Raw genomic sequence first — 20781 nt, 5'->3', positions numbered from 1 at the left:
AGACCCTCGGGACAGCCCAGCCCCTAACTCTCTTAGCCACCCGCCAGCAGTCACGGTGACATCATCACCCCTTTCCTTGACTTTTGACCTCTCAGAATGTTTGACCCCATGCTTGGTGCAATGACAGTAGTCCACTGTGTCGGGTCAACATGGTAGGAGTGCTAGGAAGGGTCAGGGTGTCGCTGATGAGCACCAGGCGATACTCTCCCACCCATGATGTGCGTGTGGGAGAGAGGCTTGGGGTTTGGTATTTGAAAATAAGCCTGCGTTTATTTTGTTGGAGGGTGCCAGATGAGGGTTTGCCTTGAATCCCATCTGAACTGTAGAAATTTGAAACAAAGTGTGGTCAAAAACAACTTGTATTTCAGAAGGTTTCAAACTCAACATGCACTTAATACTGTTAATAAACTGCACCTGTTCTATCTACACTAAAGCATCCATGTGTATCTATGCAGTGTTGCAGTGTTTAAAGCAGCTCAGATCCCATCGTGTGACAGCTCTTGTTTAAATAGACTGGCTGTGATTCGAACACAGTGTCTGTCTAGACAGGATGTAATTGTTGAGCCATATTGTTGATCACGGTCAGATATAACTGTTTTGTCCTGTTTGTGTGTGGGCACATGTGTGTGTCTGTGTGAAGATCTATCTGAGACACTTTCACAAGCCTGTCTTTCAGAGTGTTTCTCTCTCCTAGTTTAATCTCCATTCAGTAAGCTCTATCAGAATGACACAAATACAGGACGCATTGCTGTAACTTGGGTTGTCGATGGTAATGAAAGCAGTGTATAACACTTCTATGATATTTATATAACCTGAATGAAAAATGAATTGGCATAAGTGAAGATAATAATTTAATCAATGTTCTTTGTGTTTGTGTTTTCAGATCCGGAGTGTGGGGACGTCCCCCTGTTAACTCCAGGAAGTAAAGAGATGATGTCCCAGGCTCTGAAGGCCACCTTCAGCGGCTTCACAAAGGAACAGCAGCGGCTGGGTATTCCCAAAGGTAGGACCCACATTTTTAACATCTTTGTTCACATTCTCATTGGAGGAATGAAATGTTGTCAGTAAAGACAAGCCCTACTTAACATGTAGCGTGAAATCAGATCCCCCTCACTCCCCGGCTTGCTTTAGATCAGTCAGTGAGTTCATCTCTGAAAAAGATTCACTGGAAGCAGGAGACACCCAGTTATTCCAGAAATGGCCATGCATTACATACATTTCAGTCAGTGTAGACTGACTGACTGCAGCATCCAGACTATGTAGACAAAAAGACAGACAGTACAGTAACAAGTTAACTTTCCACAGAGCCTCTTCATGCTGTTTGAAAAGTCTAGTAAGCTCAGCATCTATGTAATCATACTGTATTTGCAAACTATGCTTCTGTCTTGTCATTAGCACTGCTGTTTACATCCACGGCTGTTTTTCTTTCTCTTTTTGAATGACTTCTTATGGGTGGCTATATTTACACAGAGGTATAGAGACAATGAAACCAAAGATCTGAGTTTTCCCATAGTGAAAACAGAGCATAACACAGACTGAGCTGCAGGTCGTTGAGCCAGATACAGAGAATGGGCTTTGTGTTTTCACGTCAGTCACATGTGTAGTTTATTGTGCTAAATGCTTAAGTGTTTTGCAATACACAAAAATAATGTAAGCAAACAGGAAATACAATCTTTTCAAATTCTGATCTCCTTCAGATCCCAGACAGTGGACAGACAACAACGGGCTGAGTGGCTAGCATGGACAGTTAATGAGTTCAGCCTGAAGAATGTTGCCTTTGACAAATTCTGCATGAATGGAGCCGACCTGTGTGCGATGGGGAAGGAACGCTTCCTGGACTTAGCACCTGACTTTGTGGGTGACATCCTTTGGGAACATTTAGAAATGCTTCAGAAAGGTAAAGTCCTGTTGGTCTTAAGACGAGTGATAAACCAATTGGCATTTTTTTCTGCTCTATGAAATAGTTTTCAGACAGAGACTAGAAGCTTTCATAATTCTTATGTGAAATAAACCTCACGTAGAAAATAGGACCCTGTTGACACTTGCTACAGTAACAGGAGCTAAACAGGAAGACACAATTTAGCTCAGGTCATTAATTTTTGATAATGCTGGCTGCAGTTACGTGATACATGAAATCAATGGCGGGGTCACTGACGCTTGTTCTCTATCTATTTTTCATGAAGAGGATACAAAGCATTACCCCATCAATGGACTGACCTCCAACTTCCAGGAATCACGTTATACCTCAGACTACTTTGTCAGTAAGTACCCATCGCACTCATAGCCCATCATTTTGAGTAATAGCATTAGGCACGTGCCTAAAATATGAATGGATATGTTGCAGGAGAAGTGGTTTGGTGTTGTGAATAAAATGAACGAGATGCACTGTTTGATGAATTGATCTTTTCCAGCAGTACAAGATATAAGAAAACATTTCTATAGATTTAGATCAGTCATTGAGGTCCAGGTGGTTCACATTTTGTACAAATAACGCAACAAGATTACTTTACATAAGGTACATGTCATAACAAGAATCTTGCATCATATATGTAAGACTCAGCTAATACACACTCAGATATTTGGCTCCTCTCACAGTAACCAGTGAGAATCCTGCCAGCAGCTCAGCACAGGAGAGATAACGACCCCACTCTTCTATAATTGATCTTCCTCTTCTGCTCTGCTCCTTGCTTTTCTTCTCTGTTCTCCATCCACATCGTTTCGACCTTTGTGTCTCCAGGCTACGGTGTTGAGCATGCTCAATGTGTCCCCCCTTCTGAATACTCAGAGCCCGGCTTCATCACAGAGTCTTACCAGACGCTCCATCCCATCAGCTCGGAGGAACTGCTGACGCTCAAGTACGAGAGTGAATACCCCGCTGTCATCCTAGAGACCCGCCCCTCAACCGCTGCAGGGGACTACCTTCTCAGTCAAGCAGGAGGTGGTATCCCCGGACAACATGTTTGTGGGGACGACTCAGCAGAGGTGCGGGATGACAGACAAAATAATACAGTGTACGACTGGGATTTATGCACATGCAGCACTAGAAATTACTCAGGGAGCATTTAGTGAAGAGTCCTCTGCATTTACATTGACAGTTAGTTTTGATTGAGAGTTTGAAAATTGATTGAATCTGCATGCTGGTGTCATGTGCATGCAAATTATGTTTATGTGTTCATTGATTAGAAGTGAAGAAAAGCAGGTCCCTTCAGTTGGTTTGCGGTCAAGTAACCTGTCTCACACACTCTTACTGGGTTAGGAAAAAAAAAGCAAACCTTATTGTTTTTGTCAGAATGAACACGAACAAAGCCACAACGTGTTCTCTTGCTGCGTGTTCTTTATGTAAAACAGTTCAAGTGGGTAACCTTTAAAGACCTTTTTTTTTTCCTCCTTTCCTCGACTCAACCTTCTGGGTAAGGAGATAGAGGGTCATCCTCAGTTAGCGAGCGTGGGGTGTTCTCACGAAACTGTTTGCTTTTCTGCACACCCAGGCTTGTTTCCTCTCCCAGTGATAGTTTACAGAGGAATTAGCGGCGCGGTTTACATTTATAGCCATAAAGCTAGGATTTTGTTCTCACAAATCCCCAGCTGTATAATGAAAATCATGTACCATGATCACTATACAAGCCTCCTGCCAGTGCTTAAAGCATTTGCCTGCAAGGTATGAGGTCCAGTCCCCATGCATCACACATACCAAGCTTTTTGAGCGTTGCATGTGCTTCCCCCCCTAAACGTGGGAAAGTATTTTGTAGAACAACTGCTATCCACATGGGCTTCAATTCAGCAGTTGAAGATTTGACATCAATCGAGGCACTGCATTATCTGTCATTTGATAATGACTCACCATTGAAAGACTCCTCTTATCTTTCCCAAGGTCAAAATAGCTACGGAATTGTGTGATTGTCTTCCATTTAAAATCAAATCCAAATGTGGTTGTAAAGGGAAATGAGGCGGGAAATGGGGAGAGATATGGCACCGTGCAGAACAATACAGCTTTGTGAGAAGGAACAAAATTGGCTGAAATGGAGTTGTTTATTTCTCTTTACATTGTTGCTGCTTTGTAAGATGCTGCAAGAACACTTAAACCAACAGTTAACAGTCTTGTGTATTCAGATAGAAGATAGAAAGGCAGACTATGTAAAACAATCACAGCATACAATACCAATTCAAGCTTTATTGTTTCTTTTTTCAGTATAATAATCTTTTTTATTCTGTTTGCTTAACTCTAACAACACTATTCCCCTCTCTTTTGCCTTTTCTTCATATTCTTACTCTCAGGTAAGCTCGGCGGCCAGGACTCATTCGAGAGCATCGAGAGCTTTGAGAGCTGTGACAGATTGACCCAGTCATGGAGAGCCCAGTCTTCATTCAGCAGCCTGCAGCGGGTACCGTCGTACGACAGCTTCGACTCGGAAGACTACCCCACCGCTTTGCACGGCCACAAGCCCAAGGGGCACTTTCAAAGACTATGTGAGGGAACGCTCAGACCTCAGCAAGGATAAACCCGTCATCCCAGCAGCTTGCCCTGGCAGGATACACAGGTGAGACTTCTAGGAGGTCATAGTTGATACGATATGATTGCGTGTCCTGCCCTGAGAAGTGCTGCAGCATTTTACCTACCTCTTTTTCACAGCAGACTATATTTTAAATACCTTTGCAGGGGAAACAAAGAGTTGCCACATTGTTACTCATTACTCTAAGATCTACATATAACTCTACAAGTCTTTGTAGTAACAGATTCTAAAATATTCACAACTTTCTCTTCCTCTTTTTTGTTATTTGGTTGGAGTTTCTTACTAACTTTCTACACATTTTGTTCCTGCAACCAGAAACATAGAGACCACACCGCAGTGTAGTTGTAGTAACACTGATTTCATTGCTCTGCAAAAGCCCAAAAAAATGTGAAGGTACGAAATGGAGATACATTTTGACAAACACACACACATAAAAGAAAAAGAAAACTGGCAGTTGGGAGTCATGCACATCACAGGAAACAATAGATTTTGCTCATGTTTTCGTCTCCTCTTCTTTTTTCTCTCAATCTTTTATTCTGTCTCACTTCTTATCCACCTCTGTGTTATCTGCAGCCCGCATCTCAACCTATTTTTTCCAGGGTCGTCCTAGCAACAGCAGTGAAATATAGAAATGATGCCTGCTTTTTGCACATAACACCGGTGTAAAATTATCTCTATCTCCTGTGGCATCTTCATACCACTCAGGCTCAAAGAGCTGGTTATGTTTGTTCTCCAAGTTGAACATGATGTGGGACCATCTGCACACGCTACTGAAGCAAATGCACTATTTTAGCATCTGTTATCTTTATTCCTGAAAAAGGTGCATGCTGAACTATTGCTGTTGCTTTATTGGATAACAAATATATGCTTTTTATTATTTAGGAATTAATGCTGGCTTCATAATTAAATGAACCAATGAGAAATAAACTTGTATTATTATATTTTAAATAGTGTAACCGCATATTTTCTGTAGTAATGCACTTCCAAATTCTAAATGATACACCGCACAGAACATACTGTACAAATGTGCAGTTCTTGGTAGATTCATCAGCTCATTTGATAATCAGATTGTCTGGTACGGTTAGAGTGTAGACACTGGCTCGCTTCTCAACGCCAAAGTGTTTGGGACTTTTTCAGCTGTGTTTAAATTATAGTCACAAGTTCTGCAAGACTGCCAGCCACAGATAAGGGGAAATCCAAGCAATTCTCTCAACGTCATGAACAACTCAAACACCAGATACCAAGGAACTGTCCCAAACTTGGTATGCACGAGTTAACTTGTCATCTGTATGGTTGTTAGTTCAAAAGCTGCTAATAGAACAATGACTAGTTCATTCATAAAGATGTTTGTATGATGCCGTAATGTTCTCATAATCAAATAACGTGGAGTGAGACACAGTCTGAAAGCCCCTCTACTGACCATTAGAGGCTACATTGTTCCCTGCACCCTTTTTGAAGATTATAAAGTGAAGCAAGGAACTAAAACAAGAGAAAAATAAATGTAAGTTTCATAAGTAACATGATAAAAGGGCTGAACGAGTAAACATCCCCGATAAATAAGAGACATCTGTCCATCTTGTATGATTTATAAGAGTTTGACTGATCTATGATGGCAGCCCCTTTATCATATGAAAATATAACTACAACTAATGACTCCATTTACCGCTTCAGTCTTGACACCTGACGTGTCTCAGCTATTAGTGACCGGGCAGACGCCTCTAAAGGGCTCATATGTGAAAGCCCTGCAAGTGTTTTCTGCCTAATGCTCAGTGATGTATTATCCTGGAGGAGAATGTGCTTTCTCTGAGCTTTTACACCGTAGGGAAAAGGGGAAGATGGGAAGAGAATAAAAAATTTCAAAATAGCCCAATTTTCCTGAAAGAGGAAAGTGTTGAGGAGCATGCTCCGGTCCAAGCTGTCATTAGGGAGCAGAAGGAAATGGAGTGTAGTGCTTCAAAGATGGAAACATTTTTTTAGTGTACATGTGTTTCAAGCCCATGAGCCTATCCGTGGGTGGAGGATGAAACAAAGGGAGAAAAAAGGGCAAAAGAAAAGAGAGATAAACCTTAAGGAAAATAGAATAAGAATGGAAAATAAAACTGAGAATAAAGAGACAGACTTCTTCTAAATCAATGTTTACGACAGCTCAACAACTCACTTTGCTCGTCTTCCTGTCCCAGTGGTAGGGTGACAGGTGACACTTGCAGCAAAGGACTGGGAGCCTGATAAAGCTGAAGAGAGATAAGTGAAGCTCAAGTTGTCATCCCTGCGGTTTCCTGTGACAATCGGCTGTTTATGCCTCTGTCTGCGTTACTATCAGACAGACTTATAGTGTTATAAATCATACTTCTGTTTACTGTTTATTCATAAAGTCACTTTACAAAATGAGAATCTTGATTTGAGTAGTCATTTTTCATCTTTATTTTTTATACATATCTAAAAATATACAAAAAAAAGAAAACCATGCATTGATTATAAATTGCAGCCAAAATCACCTCCCAACCCTCCTGCCTCATACGCTGGAGACACATTTAGCATGCCAAAGGTCACAAACTCAACGCAGCTCTGAATGTGAACTCTCATCAAACCCACCCTTTTGACACACTGTATGCTTTTTCAATGAGGCCCATTGTGCGTGGAGCCTTGAAACATATTTTTGGAAACAATTTTTTTGTGTCAAAGGGTCGCCTACATCTGGCGTGAGAGCACATGGGGGCTGGTAAACCGACGCTACATCACCCTTATGTGGGCTCGCTGTTATAGAGCAGACTTTTGGAATGTGAGTCTGCCTAAAAGAGACCCAGTGTTGCATAGCCACTTATTTTCCAAAGTCGGGTTTGCTGTTGTCATGCACCTTCGCCAACCCTAGCAGGAGTAAAGAGAACTCAAAAAGCACCATTTCAAGAGTTCAACCCACACATCTGTTTCCCTGAAAGCTTTGTTTGTGTTCTATAAGGGTACATTTGGTTTTCGGAGGCACTCGAGAGAGGTGACTTTTGCTTAGCTTCAGTTTTGCTGAGGTGGTGTGCTGCATAGGCAGGTGTGATTTCAACATGCGAGCCCTCAAAAGTGGGTGGGTTAGTGTATATGCTGAAAAACCACAAGATCAAAGTGTGCTGCAGTGAATCTAGTTCATAGACAGACCTGCCTTTTCTGGTTTTCTATGTTCTGCTTTCCCTCTTTTTCCACAAGATGTAATGAGTCTCTGTTCAAGCACTGAAGTTTGAACAAATAAATATGTTACTGTTGTCAAGAAAAATGAAATCCTTTATAACATTAGAGATAACTGAGCAGCGTCTGTCTTTCTCACACACACTGTGTTTTAAGTACTTAAAATGCAATGCCTAAGCCTAAAGCGGCAGCTCTTATTTTAAACTAGTGATTTCATCAGATTGGAACTCTTACAGACACAGACTCTGGATTCACATGCTGCACAGGGCAACTGGCAGACAAGGGAATACATGATGAATGGCACTGTTGTATTTAGGAGGACATTTGGTTCCACTTCTGTACTTCAGTCTGACCCAGATTAGAAGGTTTACTTTGTCCCTCTTCAGACACTCTGTGAATAATTGGCATGAACATTTGACATGTTTCATACACAGCAGAAGTATGCACTGTAAAGATGCATTATATGCTCCATATTATTGCACATCTCCTCTTATCTTTGCATTGCATGAAATGTTTACAGTTTTGCATTGTGCATGCATTGTCTCACACATATGAACCTATAATCATTGAAAGTGTCAACTCTTTGGTTTTAATGTAGCATCATCATACTGTACCTTAGGTGTAACATATTCTCTCTTATGTAATTTTGTAGATGCTCACCTTTCCTAAACTTCTCCTCTGCTCTGCAGGCAGCGGCCCCATCCAGCTGTGGCAGTTTCTTCTAGAGCTGCTGACCGACAAGTCTTGCCAGTCCTTCATCAGCTGGACAGGCGATGGCTGGGAGTTTAAGCTCTCTGACCCAGATGAGGTGAGAGGTCCTGACCTCACTGGTCACTGGTACACACACTGGGAGGTCCTAAGTGTTTAGCCAGATGAACAAGATGTCTACTGACTTTGTATAAACCTTTGCCTGACTTGTTTGGCTTCATCAATCTTTAGTGATGGGTTACTCTGATGGTTTGGCATGACGTCTTTTCTTTGCAAAAATAGGCTTTAAATACGTCAAGTGAAGTCAATTCTATTCAACAGCACTTATGTAAAGTGCAGTTACATTGTCATTTGAGTAACAAATTACACATGCGTCATAAACTTTTTTAGTGTTTATGAATCATCCTGACACATTTCTTGCTTGCATCACTCTAGGTTGCTCGGAGGTGGGTAAAAGGAAAAACAAGCCTAAGATGAACTATGAGAAGCTGAGCCGTGGTCTACGCTACTACTACGACAAGAACATCATCCACAAGACATCAGGGAAACGCTACGTCTACCGCTTTGTCTGTGACTTAAAAAGTCTGCTGGCTACACTCCTGAGGAGCTCCATGCAATGTTGGACGTAAAGCCCGATACGGACGAGTGAAACAGAGACGAAGAAGGAGTTGAAGACGGAAGTTAAGGTGCCACATTGACTGTGGCTCATAAAGTGGTCTTAACTGTTCGATAGAGTCAGTAAACCGTTTGTTTTGGGGACCAAAATGTTTTTCATGAATAATTGTGGTCTTTATCAACTTCAAGCTCCTGTCTCTCAGACAAAGTTTCAGAAAGAAGGCACAATGCCTGTATTCATACCCTGTTGCATTTGAGATGTGTGCGCGTGTGTATATGAGTATGTGAATGTGTGATTTTGTGCCGGTATAATTTAGCAGCTTGAGACGGATGGAGTGCTACTAGTGGGTGGAATTCAGGTTCTGTTCTGCCAGAGTAGCACAGCAGGAGACACGAGGACCATGACAGAAAGTGCGAGGATAAGAGAAAAGAAATTGTTCATTCATTGTTGTGGAAAACAGAGAGCAGGCAGAACGTTCTGCTCAGAAAAAAAGTTGCCAAAATGTAAAAAAAAAAATTAAAATACAAAGAAATTTTGACAGGTATCGTCTCATATCAACAAACATCCCTGCTGTTTCTCTTTAGCAGAGTGAGATTCTTCAGCTTGGACCAAAAAGTGTTGTTTCTTATTGTTTTTATAAAAACATATGCTTGTGCCAGTATTATATGATTGACATTAAGAACAGCCACTGTAAACCAAACGGGCAGAAAGTGGTGTGAGTATTTTTTTTGCATATTTCCTCAATGAAGGTATTAAAGTGGAACCAAACTTAACATGCTGAACTGAAGTGGTCCCCAGGAACCTTTAACTGAAAAGTGCTGATTTATTATCAGACAACACTATAGACACTGGCCCTGTTCTGTGTCTGGTGAGGACCTGGTGAGATTACTCATACCTAGAGTGTCTGATAGACAGACAACTGAAAGTAGCCGTTGGAACTGACGCTTTCACCTTTACATGCTTGCCACTTTGTTAGAGACGCGTGATGTGACTGACACTTATGCATTTTCGCATAATTATACCACAAGTATTAGCAAACGGTAGACAATCTATGTGGAGGGAATTCAGGAGTCTCTGGCAAGAGTTTGTCCAATGTGCAGATTAGTTGCATAATTTGTCGTTTCACTGTCCGTGTTAGTGTTGCTTTAGAAGTGTTTGAATAGTCTTATGTCTGTCTGAGATCGGTTTCAAAAATCACCAGTGAAGTAGCAGAGGGAGTGGTTTTACAAAGTCTTAAGAATGTCAGATCTATTATTTTTACGTCATGTTTTTTGGTCACACGGAAGCAGCCGTAGTGTAGTGTGGAGGTGTGGAGAAGGGAAAAGGAACAGGCAATGGAAACTGTTAGCTAGAGAGATTTGGAAGTTGTAGAAGGATATGACTGTAGAATATGTTGATACTCAAGGTGATGATCTTATGAGAGGTCTGACATGGAATGACTGACAGAAACGTGGCACTGCTTGGAAGCTTAAATTTAATGCGTTTTAACTCAAAGGCAGATGATGCAGCAATCATTGAAACCTCATTGCAAATAGAAACATTAAGGACTAGAGGCCGACACTTGTATGACATTTTAAAGTTGTGTTACCAATCCATGAGCAAAATGATATTCAGTTCATGGCTAGTAACTTGTGCGGTTCCATCCATATTGGTGCAGTGTACTCCCACGACACGCACTGAGATTCACCAGTTACGTATGAGCACATTGGCTGCAGTTTCTTCCCAACAGTTGGAGGAGTGGCTGTACACTGGCCTTATGGGAAATGCCAAAGTGGAATATCTTCTTAGAATACGATGTTTACAGTGGCTGAATGTTACCCATATGGATGAAAATAGCTTTTGAGATGTCTATTTGTACAGATTGTATTTCATAATACTTTATTGAGACCCAGATTACACAAATAAGCAAGAGACAAAGCAGGAAAAATAACCAAACCCATTGTGAGGTCTTTGGTCACAGTGCTCCGGGTATCGTCTTGCAGTGTTAGAAGACAGGGACCAGAAATCTCTTGCATTTTTGGAAAGTGTTGACTTTTCTTTGATGTCTTTTTTTCCTCTGTTGAAGCACACAAAAAAAGGGCAAAGAAAAAGCCTTTAGCTGATCTGACTTTTCTAAGAATGACTAGTTCATGTCCATGATGTTTAATTAGATAAGCAGTGACTCAAAAACTCCCATTCTCATCATCTGATGAAAAACACACACCTTAATTGGTTATAATCTGCACTGTACTTTCATTCCTTTCTGCTTGTGATTTTCATTTGTTTTGTTCAGGTTCTTGTACTCGTGTCAGTGCTTTATGTTGAAGAGAGCTTACAGATTTGGACACATAAATGTAAAGGTTGTTAGTACCCTGGAAAACCTTCTTTTCACCCACACAAGGTCACAACATTTTGAAGTTTGGCTTTATAAACTCAATGTGTTTAAGAAAAACATCTGTTACCAGAAACCTTGATATCATTAAAATTATTTTATTAGTAAAAATATACTGTTGTTAAATGTCACAGATTACAATCTACTGCAGGTCTTGGATGTATTACTGAACCTTAGCAGGCAAATGTACACACACAAGTAGTTTGTGGCATATGCATATCTCAGAATGGATTCAGAAGGAAAACTTTTTGTTTGTATGTTGTTTTTTTGTATATTTTATAGTGTATTTGTATTTTTGTTATGAGATCATTTTAATTGTATTAGTTCACAAACAATTGAATATTTTTCAATAATTTATATTTTATAAAAGACAAGAGATGCAGACAGCTGGTTCTTACATGGGAATTTAAAGGTAGCGCAGACAAAATAATGTAGCGTTTTTTTTTTGTTTTTTATGTTTTGTATTCTTTTTTTGATACAGAAAATAGACCTGTCTGCTCGAGATAAAAGGCTGATGCTGGCCCATCAATGATTTCTGCTGGAAAGGTTTTATAAACTGTAGCTTCTATTTCTAAAATGTACTTAATGTACTTCAAAATGTTATAAATATATGTGAACAAAGATTTCATAACTGTGTGGTGTTGCTTCTTTACTCACTTATTTTCATAATTCTATCACACTATATATCACTGACATATCAGTGCTTCAACAGCACTTTGTGAACACTGTGCTACTTTTCATTGTACACGCTTGGTGTGTTTACAGCTCTGCATGGCAACAGTGTTCCTTCATGCCATCTCTGTTAATCTTGTGGTGTAAGGTGTGATGTTACCTCATCAAGGTTGGAGCGGTGTTACACAATTCAGCATACAGAACAACAGGAATTCATCCGAACAATGTTTTGAAAACCTGTGAAACACTAAGCAGATACATTGAAGGATTCTTTTAAAATAAGGAATATCTTATTTTAAGTAGCACATATTAATCAAACAAACAGGCTAATATGTTCAAGTGACCACATTCAAGTACATCAAAGGATCTGAAGGTCCCCTTTGAAATCGGCAGTCCATGTTGTGTCCCGGTTTTAACGAGTTTGTCCCATGTGCGCTGATGAGGTGACGTCAAAACAGAACCAGCACAGTGGGGCCCATTCATGTGCTAGCAACCTCGGGCTCATATAAATTCCAGTGTAGATAGAAAACATACAAGTCCATGGCCTGCTGCCCCAACAGCACAGCTGTTTGGCCCTGTGCAGCAGTCTAGCAATAAAGCCAAAACACAGATCCAATAGACTGTTTTCCAGTTTTAGCTGAAGGGAATTTGAATGAAGGAACAAAACATGGAGAACATGAAAAACCATAGACTCAAAAAAAATGCTGGAAATGTGCTTTGACTTTTGGATTGATGCATGCGAAAAAAGCAGTGACATTGTTCATCATGCTGATCAATACAGCATTTACATTGTAAGTCATGCAACGCAGTATCTAATTTAACATGTAATCCTAAAGCAGACTAAAGAGATATCTTTGGTGGGAATCAGTTCTCCTGTTGGATCTGTAGCAGAGGTTCTTGGCAGAGGGCAGGCTGAGGTTACCCAGGTGGTTCTTCTCCTCTCCCACCTCCCTCGCTCTGTCCAGGCCAATGATCCAGACCAGACGTGATCATGAGGCAGGTTTTTAAATACTTCCTATTATGTGCAAGTTCCAAAAGACCATGGTCCTAAATCCAAACTATCATGATACCACTGATACCCACTTGTTTGCAACGCCAAACCCAGACAGAAAGCTGGCTTACTCACTTCATCAATTCAATGATTTAAAGCAGTGTTTGAAAGTGAAAGAACAACAATATAGTGATAGGATGTCTTTGCAGAAAGTCAAAACTGTCAAGACTAGCAGGTCACAGAAAGATGTCAGTTGGTTTTCGCATGTCCTGACTTAAAGATGTCATTAGCAGCTTACAGCTCACATGACATTGGAATGTGGCCCGTTTTTGAGATTTCAAACCTAAATATTTGTAGAAAAGGTCTTAACAAGCTAAATCTGTCTCCTGCATGTTGTCTTAACATAACTGAGAAAGACAAGGAAGATACTGGTGTAAGCATGACATTTAGAAAACACAGGCCATGTCAAGAGCTCAACTGTGATTCAGAAAAAGTTATAACTATGGATACATTTCTTCAAAGAAGAGGGCATTTTAAATGATTTATAACACTTATCCACAGTTGTGTCAAAGCAAGCTTGGTCTATGTTTGAATATATGGCAGAGGAACCCAGGAATTGGCTCTATAATCAATCAAACAACTGATGCCAAGTTACAGAGTTAAAGACTAAGTTACAAAGATTTCTCTTGTGTCCCATTGGTCGTGTGTTCAATATGTCCATTGCCTTGGATCAAATAATAGCTAGAAGCTTTTACATTAATAATTCAACACTTAGACTGTGCCAAATTGTATTCAATACAGCAAATACAACATACTAAATTGATAAAATATCCATGTAACCAGTCAAACTCATCACGGATTATGAATGGTTCTTGCTTTTGTGGTGTCTCATAAATCTGCAAAAAAAAATTCATAAATTTCCATATGTGAATGCTCGAGCACATGTGTGCCATTTAACAGAACTGTAAAGATCAGTGCAGCAGAACCGTCACTTTAATGACAAACAATTAAAGCCTGACCGCCCTCCGGCTCCAGAGGAAATGTTTTATTGCGTTTTTAATTTTTAAAGTGTGCAAAGTTTTCAAATTTAAGAGCAAAATAATACCCAGTATAGATGTCATCACTGCAACGTATCTGTCAGCTATGAACTTCAGTTGCGTTGCGGACACAGTTGACTTTATTTGGATTCAAGATCTCACTGACCTTCTACTATAACAAGGATTAAACACAACTTTATCTATCCTTGCTGCCTTAAATTAAAAAACTCTTCAAAGACGGAGGATCCCTGTGACGCACAAGAGACCAACTCAGCGGTTCCATTACGCAGAGGAGTTGTGAAATATGACCAGTGTGTCCCCAAGGGCTCTGATACTCCAACTTAAGACACAGATGCCTGGGAAACATTCGTGTCTTATTGTCCCTTCACGGTTAGGCTGACTTGGGCCAGTTTGGACTCCAGTGGTGTCTGGGGACAAACATGAATCGAGTTAGAGCTGCCGTGTGTTCTCAAACATGACCCTTCTCATGGATCTCAGACTGGGGACAGACAGTTTGGCAGAGTTTGGAGATGATTCAGATGGACGTGAAGATAAGACATTTGCATCTTCTGGTTAAACACTGTCCTTTTATTCTCAGTGACTTAATATCTTGATATAAGAGATATTTTTTCTTCTTTTTTTCATCATCTTATCAAAACTGATTATTTCATTGATCACTAAGGATACTAAAGGACATCTCAGAAAAATATAAATAGGGAATAAAAATAAGATTATTTTGAAATGTACAATAATGTGGAAATATAAAACAATAGGTGGATATATGTTCTAGAGACAAAAGTGGGGGGCCTAATGATGTGTTCAAACCAAACACAAAATCACTGGCCCAATTGACTTAAAGTCAATGTAAAGATGCGAGTAGACACAAGTCCTTGTCGGCGGTCAAATTAGGCAATTTGGGCAGTGTGCATTGCATCATTTGTATGAATGAAGTGAATTATACGCGCAAATGGTTGGTACCTGGAACATGTTCAACACTACACTTCTTACATGCAAGAGTTTAAAAAACTGAACTCCATCTAGTCATGTGCGCCATGGTAGCCAATCAGCATCAAGATCATCCAGTGACCTTTGACTGAAAGGACCAGCAGAGGTTTATTCACCTGGAAAATGTTGAACTAATTGATTGTATCTCAATGCGGCTTCCCCGATCCCTGTGACACTACCTATTTCTTTCATGGGAACAGGATTAAGCAGAAGCTCACTTGGAGGAAAGTTAGTGAGGAGGTCCGATTATCAGGTAAGTTGTTAAAACCTTTGTCTGTCACTTGAATCTGATTGTACTGACAAGCTAGCACTGCCCCAATTAACATAACTGGCTTCACCTGTCAATGTAGTAACAGACAACTTTGTTTCATGACAGCAGACTAGAGTGGTGTTAGAAGGGAACCCTGTCTGTCTTCAGCAAGTTATTTGTGTGAATTAAGGGAGGTAAACACAAAACATTCTGGCATTCTTGTACGCACAATTTAGCGAGTAGTGCGTTTTGTGTGAGCGCAACACAAGGCCATAATATTATCATTATTGTAAAGTGTTACCCACACATCTTATCTCTTTTAAATCACAAAACTGAATAAAATTATGTTACAATAGGAAGCTTTTTGGGTCATTTACTTTATAGCAAATTTAAAACAACTTTAAAAAAAAGGTCTTTGCTGTCATTTTTTACTTCCACTCAGCTGTTTGTCATGTAACACTGGTAGAGATTTCTGCATCAAATTGTGATTCTGATTCTGTATTCAACTTCAAGAAAGATCTGTATTGTCTCGCGTCTTCAAAAGCATACATTAACTTCTTAGAAATCTTTCAAACATAATGGAGGCTATTGAAGATAAATGACATCTTCCTTTGCTACAGCACTCATGGTCTGAAGGTTTGTCTCACAGTCCACATCTCTCCTATTCCTCCCCTCCTCATTCATTGTATTGTTGTGTCTGAGATGTGTTGAACCACATGTCTTGGCAGGTGTACTGACTGTATTATCCAGGCTTATGAAGGGCAGATCCAGGCCATCCTCTGCTTTGGCTGGTAATTTGCATTTTTATTGCCATTGTCGCATCCCCAGTTAATACACCATTGACTCCCAGAGCCACCCCTGGACCTGACGGCATCACCTTGCTATCCCACCTGAAATGAGAGTGCCTGCTGGCCCCTGGATCTGCATTGGCTGAAGCTCAGGTACCAGCCGACCTGGCATTCTGGGACGGAAATGGAGTGTCCTCTCATGTTAATGTGGACTTTCCATTAGGAAAGATGATTGATTTGTGCTGTGCTGTTGCAGTGAATTGGCAATAGACAGGCACAATACAGGGGCGAGATGGGGCTTTGTTAGGAGGTGAGGCTACGTGTGAACCAGAGTGTGACTGAATCAGGGTGCTGATGATGGGGGGAGAGGAGAGGTGAGAGGGGAGAAGAGGGGTTTAAGGAAAAGGATGAGAAAGAGAATGGAAGGTTTAATACAGAGGGTTGAGGGTTAGAAGGTGAGAAAGTAAAGGAGAAGTGGAGGGTTTAGAGGTGTAGAGGGATGGATAGATGAGTGGTGGAATATGGCAAAGGTGTAGAAGCTCTTAAGTGCATTTGATAAAAGACAATAGAATAAAAAATAATCTGCTTCTTTTCTTTTAAAGGATATTCTTAATTTTCCTTTTGTGAGGCAGTTTATAACCAATCATATTAAAGCCATTTATCTTCAAATGTATAAGTCTTACCAGGATCCATAGAAATACTGTAGCAGTGTTTGAACATGCACTACTCGAGGAACAAGAGGGAGCGAGCTTTTGGTCACTGTCCAGTTGAACAAGCAAATGTTTTTGCTTTTCTTTTACTGTGTGTCGACTGGGATTCAGCAACTTTCCCAGGACATCTGCTCCCGACGCCCACGTTTAAATCTCTGTCCAATTGCATCGCTTCTTTCTCCACTAAGAACAGTGGGTGCTGTGCAGTGATTGGCTCCCCGGGCCAGGGCCCAGAAAGTGAAGGCTGAGCCCTGAGAATTTTCCGAAACATTTTCTCCCCTGTCTTGGCTTTCGGCAACATCTGCTTCCAATCAACGTTAGTGAAAAGACAGCTTCTCTTTCTCCCTGCTGTCTGGGTTACACACACACACACGCACACACACACACACACACACACACACACTCATGCAACCTCACGCACACTCACGCACGCACGCAGGCACACACACACACGCACCCACGCACGCACGCACCCACGCACGCACACATGCACGCACGCATGCACGCACGCAAGCACACACACACACACACACACACACATTTATCTGGCAACCTTTTCCAACTGCTTTCTTATTGTCGCTGTTTGGAAATTTAAGCAACAGTAAATGTACTTTTCCTTGAAGTTGGAGCTTAATTCAGCTGCTTATCTTTGATTGTGTTTGTATGGTTTGTTATTTTCCACCTTTAGACATGACCAACTCTGTGTGCATCAAGTTACAAACATTTGTCACCAAAAGACTGTCCTTTATTAGTGAATCCATGTATGACTCAGATCTGACTATGCTGACTGGGAGCAAAAATGTGAGGGCTTGGCGAAAAGAATATTATTTCCACAGAAACACTCTAAAACACCCCTTAAATATACTTTTAGTGCTGCTGCCCGCAGCACTTCAGCCCACCCTTCATGAGAAAATAGTACCAAGGGTCAACTTCCTTGACCACAAGTGTTAGTTTCTGCAAGTCTTGCCCTCGCTCCCCTACTTTCTCTCTTTCATTCACAGCTCAGCCCTCCTGTGTGGTCATTTCTGTTGCTCCAATTGCGTGACTTTCAACTACAACAAATCAACAAACAGCAGAAAACCCTGCTTATTATAGCAGGTACTTTCCACAGATATTCAGAAATAAGCATGGTGATTCACTGCAGCCAAAAGAGAAACATACAAAGTAAGCAGCAGTTACTCCAGTTCCTAGCAATAGCTTGCTATTATCAGTGAGGCTGACTGTGTTGTTTCTGCCAGCAAACTGCTTAATAGGCTTTGGCCCTCACGGCTAAACAATCATGGGAGAAATAACTTGGAGGTTAGGGGGTTGAACGAGTGAAATTTGGGAGTTATTACAAACAGTTTTCTGCATGCTGAACTGAACTGCAGAGGCCACTCCACAACTTTAAACATATCATAGACAGTTGTGAGGGAGAATTAAAAGGACTACATATTCTAATACATGATGAAACACCTCAAAAGTTCTACTCATCAGCAGGGATAAGTCATTGTGAACCTTTTGCTGTAAAGAACTGTGGCCTTCAGAGAAGATAAAGATGAACAGAAAATATAAGTGCTTGCGTGTTTTTGTGTTTCCCTCCCAGTCACCTTTGACCCTTAACACCACTGGTTTTGTGGTCCTGCTCCTGCTTGGCAAGGCCTGATTTAAAGCACAGTAGTGCTGACTGGTCCACAGGAGTAATCCTGGGTCAGGCCGAGCTAATAAATTATAAGTGTGTCACTCCAGGAAAGACTAAAGCTGATCTTCATCTGCTGCAGTAAGAAATTGGGAAAGGAGCCTTTTTTTCCTTCTTCTTTTGTTTTTGTACCTCTCTCTATCTAAAAATACCTGAGAGTTTTCATGCATTTCACTACATTTACTGTCTTTATTCAGTTGAAAGGACAGTTTTACGATTCTGCTTCAACGGGTCTATTATTCAAAGCGAAATCAAATGACATAGTTCGATATTGTCGTAGTAGCCTGACATCAAGGGAGTTGCTCCTAAATGGGTACCTACAGCGCCTCTCAAGCATCTATTATTTCCCCCTGATGGTGTAACAGGAGGAAATTATAAAGTTATTCAAATCAAAAATCAGTAACCAGCTACTGCATTACCAAAGGACTGAGGACAAATGTATTGGGGAGTTATTTAACAGTGTATAAAAGCAATAATGGGAGTAAGGTTTTGGAAAAGATGAGGAGGAACGCCTGCTTTCCGGTTACACTTCTCATTATTTTCAACAGCATTAGCTGTCAAGCTATACATTTTCAGATTATGAACTAAAACAGGATGTATGCCATAAAGTACAAGCTAATGTCTGGTAGCCTTTTTAGTAGCTTGAGGTGTAGATACAGGCATTACTGCTTTTACCTCACACCCCCCCAGGCCCACCTAAAGCCAGTGCTTTAAGTGGGCCAGTATACCACAGTATGCATTACCACCACTTTTTAATTTAACCCTTTGGTGCACCGAGACCTATTTGGCAGTGTTCTCTTCATATTACAGTTTCTCTTGGTGATTCATAACAGCACCTAAAATACATTACCCATGGTCCTTTTGCAGGTCTTACACACCCTGAAGTAGCTTTTTTAATAAATGTATGCTGGGAAATTCAGAATTACCGTTACGTGCGTGTTATTAACTTTAGAAATGTAGAATGCATTACTAATGATTTACTGCCAATGCAAATACCAACAAGTGAATAAAGGCAGTACAGGCATTCTTTTTCCACTGTAAGAACTGGTCAGTGCTAACTTTCACATGTTTTTGTGTTTCTAAAGTAAATGAAGATTTTTTTGTTCACAACAAACATTTAGGGGGATCCCTCAGGTTACATAAATAAAAGTATTTCAAGCTTCGTAGCCTACTTACCATAATAGAACTCTACTAACTCTAATACCACACTGAAACCTCAGAGACCAAGGTTGTTTCGCCTCTCCTCTGCCCTTGCCCCCTCCTTCCTGTGTGTGGTGTGAGTGTGGCTCACTGCTGGAGACACACCAGTCAGCAATCTGCTCATCAGTGACTACATTTACCTGGTCCTCCTGCCACTTCAGTGCCAGATTATTTTAGCTCCCCAAATATAGAGAATATTTTGCTTGCACACAACACTAGTTTGCTGAATTTAATGTCTACAGTATTATCACTACGCTGTTCAAATTCTTGTGATGATAGTAACCTGATTTACAAAATACCACACTTGGGGGCGGCTGTGGCTCAGTGGTAGAGTCGGAAAGTTGTCTCTCAATTAAAAGGTTAGGGGGTCCTTGGGCAAAACACTTAACCCTGAACTGTCCCCAGTGGCAGTGCCATCAGTAGAATCCTCTGCCATCAGTGTGTGAATGTGGTGTGAATGTGACATGTCATGTAAAAGTCTTTTGAGTGGTCAGAAGACGAGAGAAAGCACTATATAAACATAGGCTGTTTCTGAAACTTCGTACTCTACTAGTATAGTACATACTGATTTTGCCAAAATACAGTATGTAGTATGCAGTATGCAGTATGTGAGCAAGTGCAAAATCTGCAGTACTCAGTTTTTAGGTGCCGTGAAAATTATCAAATTCCTTATAAACCACTTCTTAACTTTTTAAATCATAAGTGATGCTAAAGAAGCAGTTTCACTATCAGCTTGGCCGTTGTTTACTTCCGCTTTCCGAAACCGGAAATCAAGCTATGCCTGGCATAGACTACTGCAGAACAGATCAAACAGAATAGTCATACTACATACTAAATTCGCAAAAACACATTATGCAGTATGCAGTACCTACTGCAGGCCGTTTTGAAAACCGTCATTGTCTATTTACCATTATTCTTCCCTGCAATTGCCTGTTGCAAGAGGCAACAATGAAATTGAAGAGGCTGATGATGAAGGATGAATGAATAGCCAGTACAAATAGAGAAGATAAGGACGGATTAGTATGATCCAGTTTAAATCATTTACCAAGTCTTTCTGCTAGAGCTCTATTTGA

At 40.7% G+C, this 20781-nt stretch overlaps 1 protein-coding gene across 1 annotated transcript in view; it reads left to right on the top strand.

Moving 5' to 3' along the window:
• ets1 (v-ets avian erythroblastosis virus E26 oncogene homolog 1) overlaps positions 1-12005 on the top strand; it is a 36335-nt gene extending 24330 nt beyond the window's left edge. Inside the window, 14 exon segments of the mRNA XM_034701084.1 lie at positions 884-1003; positions 1698-1721; positions 1724-1897; positions 2184-2261; positions 2738-2897; positions 2899-2965; positions 2967-2982; positions 4276-4448; positions 4450-4518; positions 4520-4538; positions 8372-8490; positions 8826-8838; positions 8841-8975; positions 8978-12005. Coding sequence (XP_034556975.1) covers positions 884-1003; positions 1698-1721; positions 1724-1897; positions 2184-2261; positions 2738-2897; positions 2899-2965; positions 2967-2982; positions 4276-4448; positions 4450-4518; positions 4520-4538; positions 8372-8490; positions 8826-8838; positions 8841-8975; positions 8978-9039 — 1229 coding nt within the window. The 3' untranslated portion in view covers positions 9040-12005.
• Positions 12006-20781: the final 8776 nt, after the last annotated feature.

Source organism: Notolabrus celidotus, chromosome 14 (assembly GCF_009762535.1).
Source record: "Notolabrus celidotus isolate fNotCel1 chromosome 14, fNotCel1.pri, whole genome shotgun sequence".
NCBI lineage: Eukaryota > Metazoa > Chordata > Actinopteri > Labriformes > Labridae > Notolabrus > Notolabrus celidotus.
Note: the sequence above shows the minus strand (reverse complement) of the source record. Positions and strands in the feature narration are given on the sequence as shown.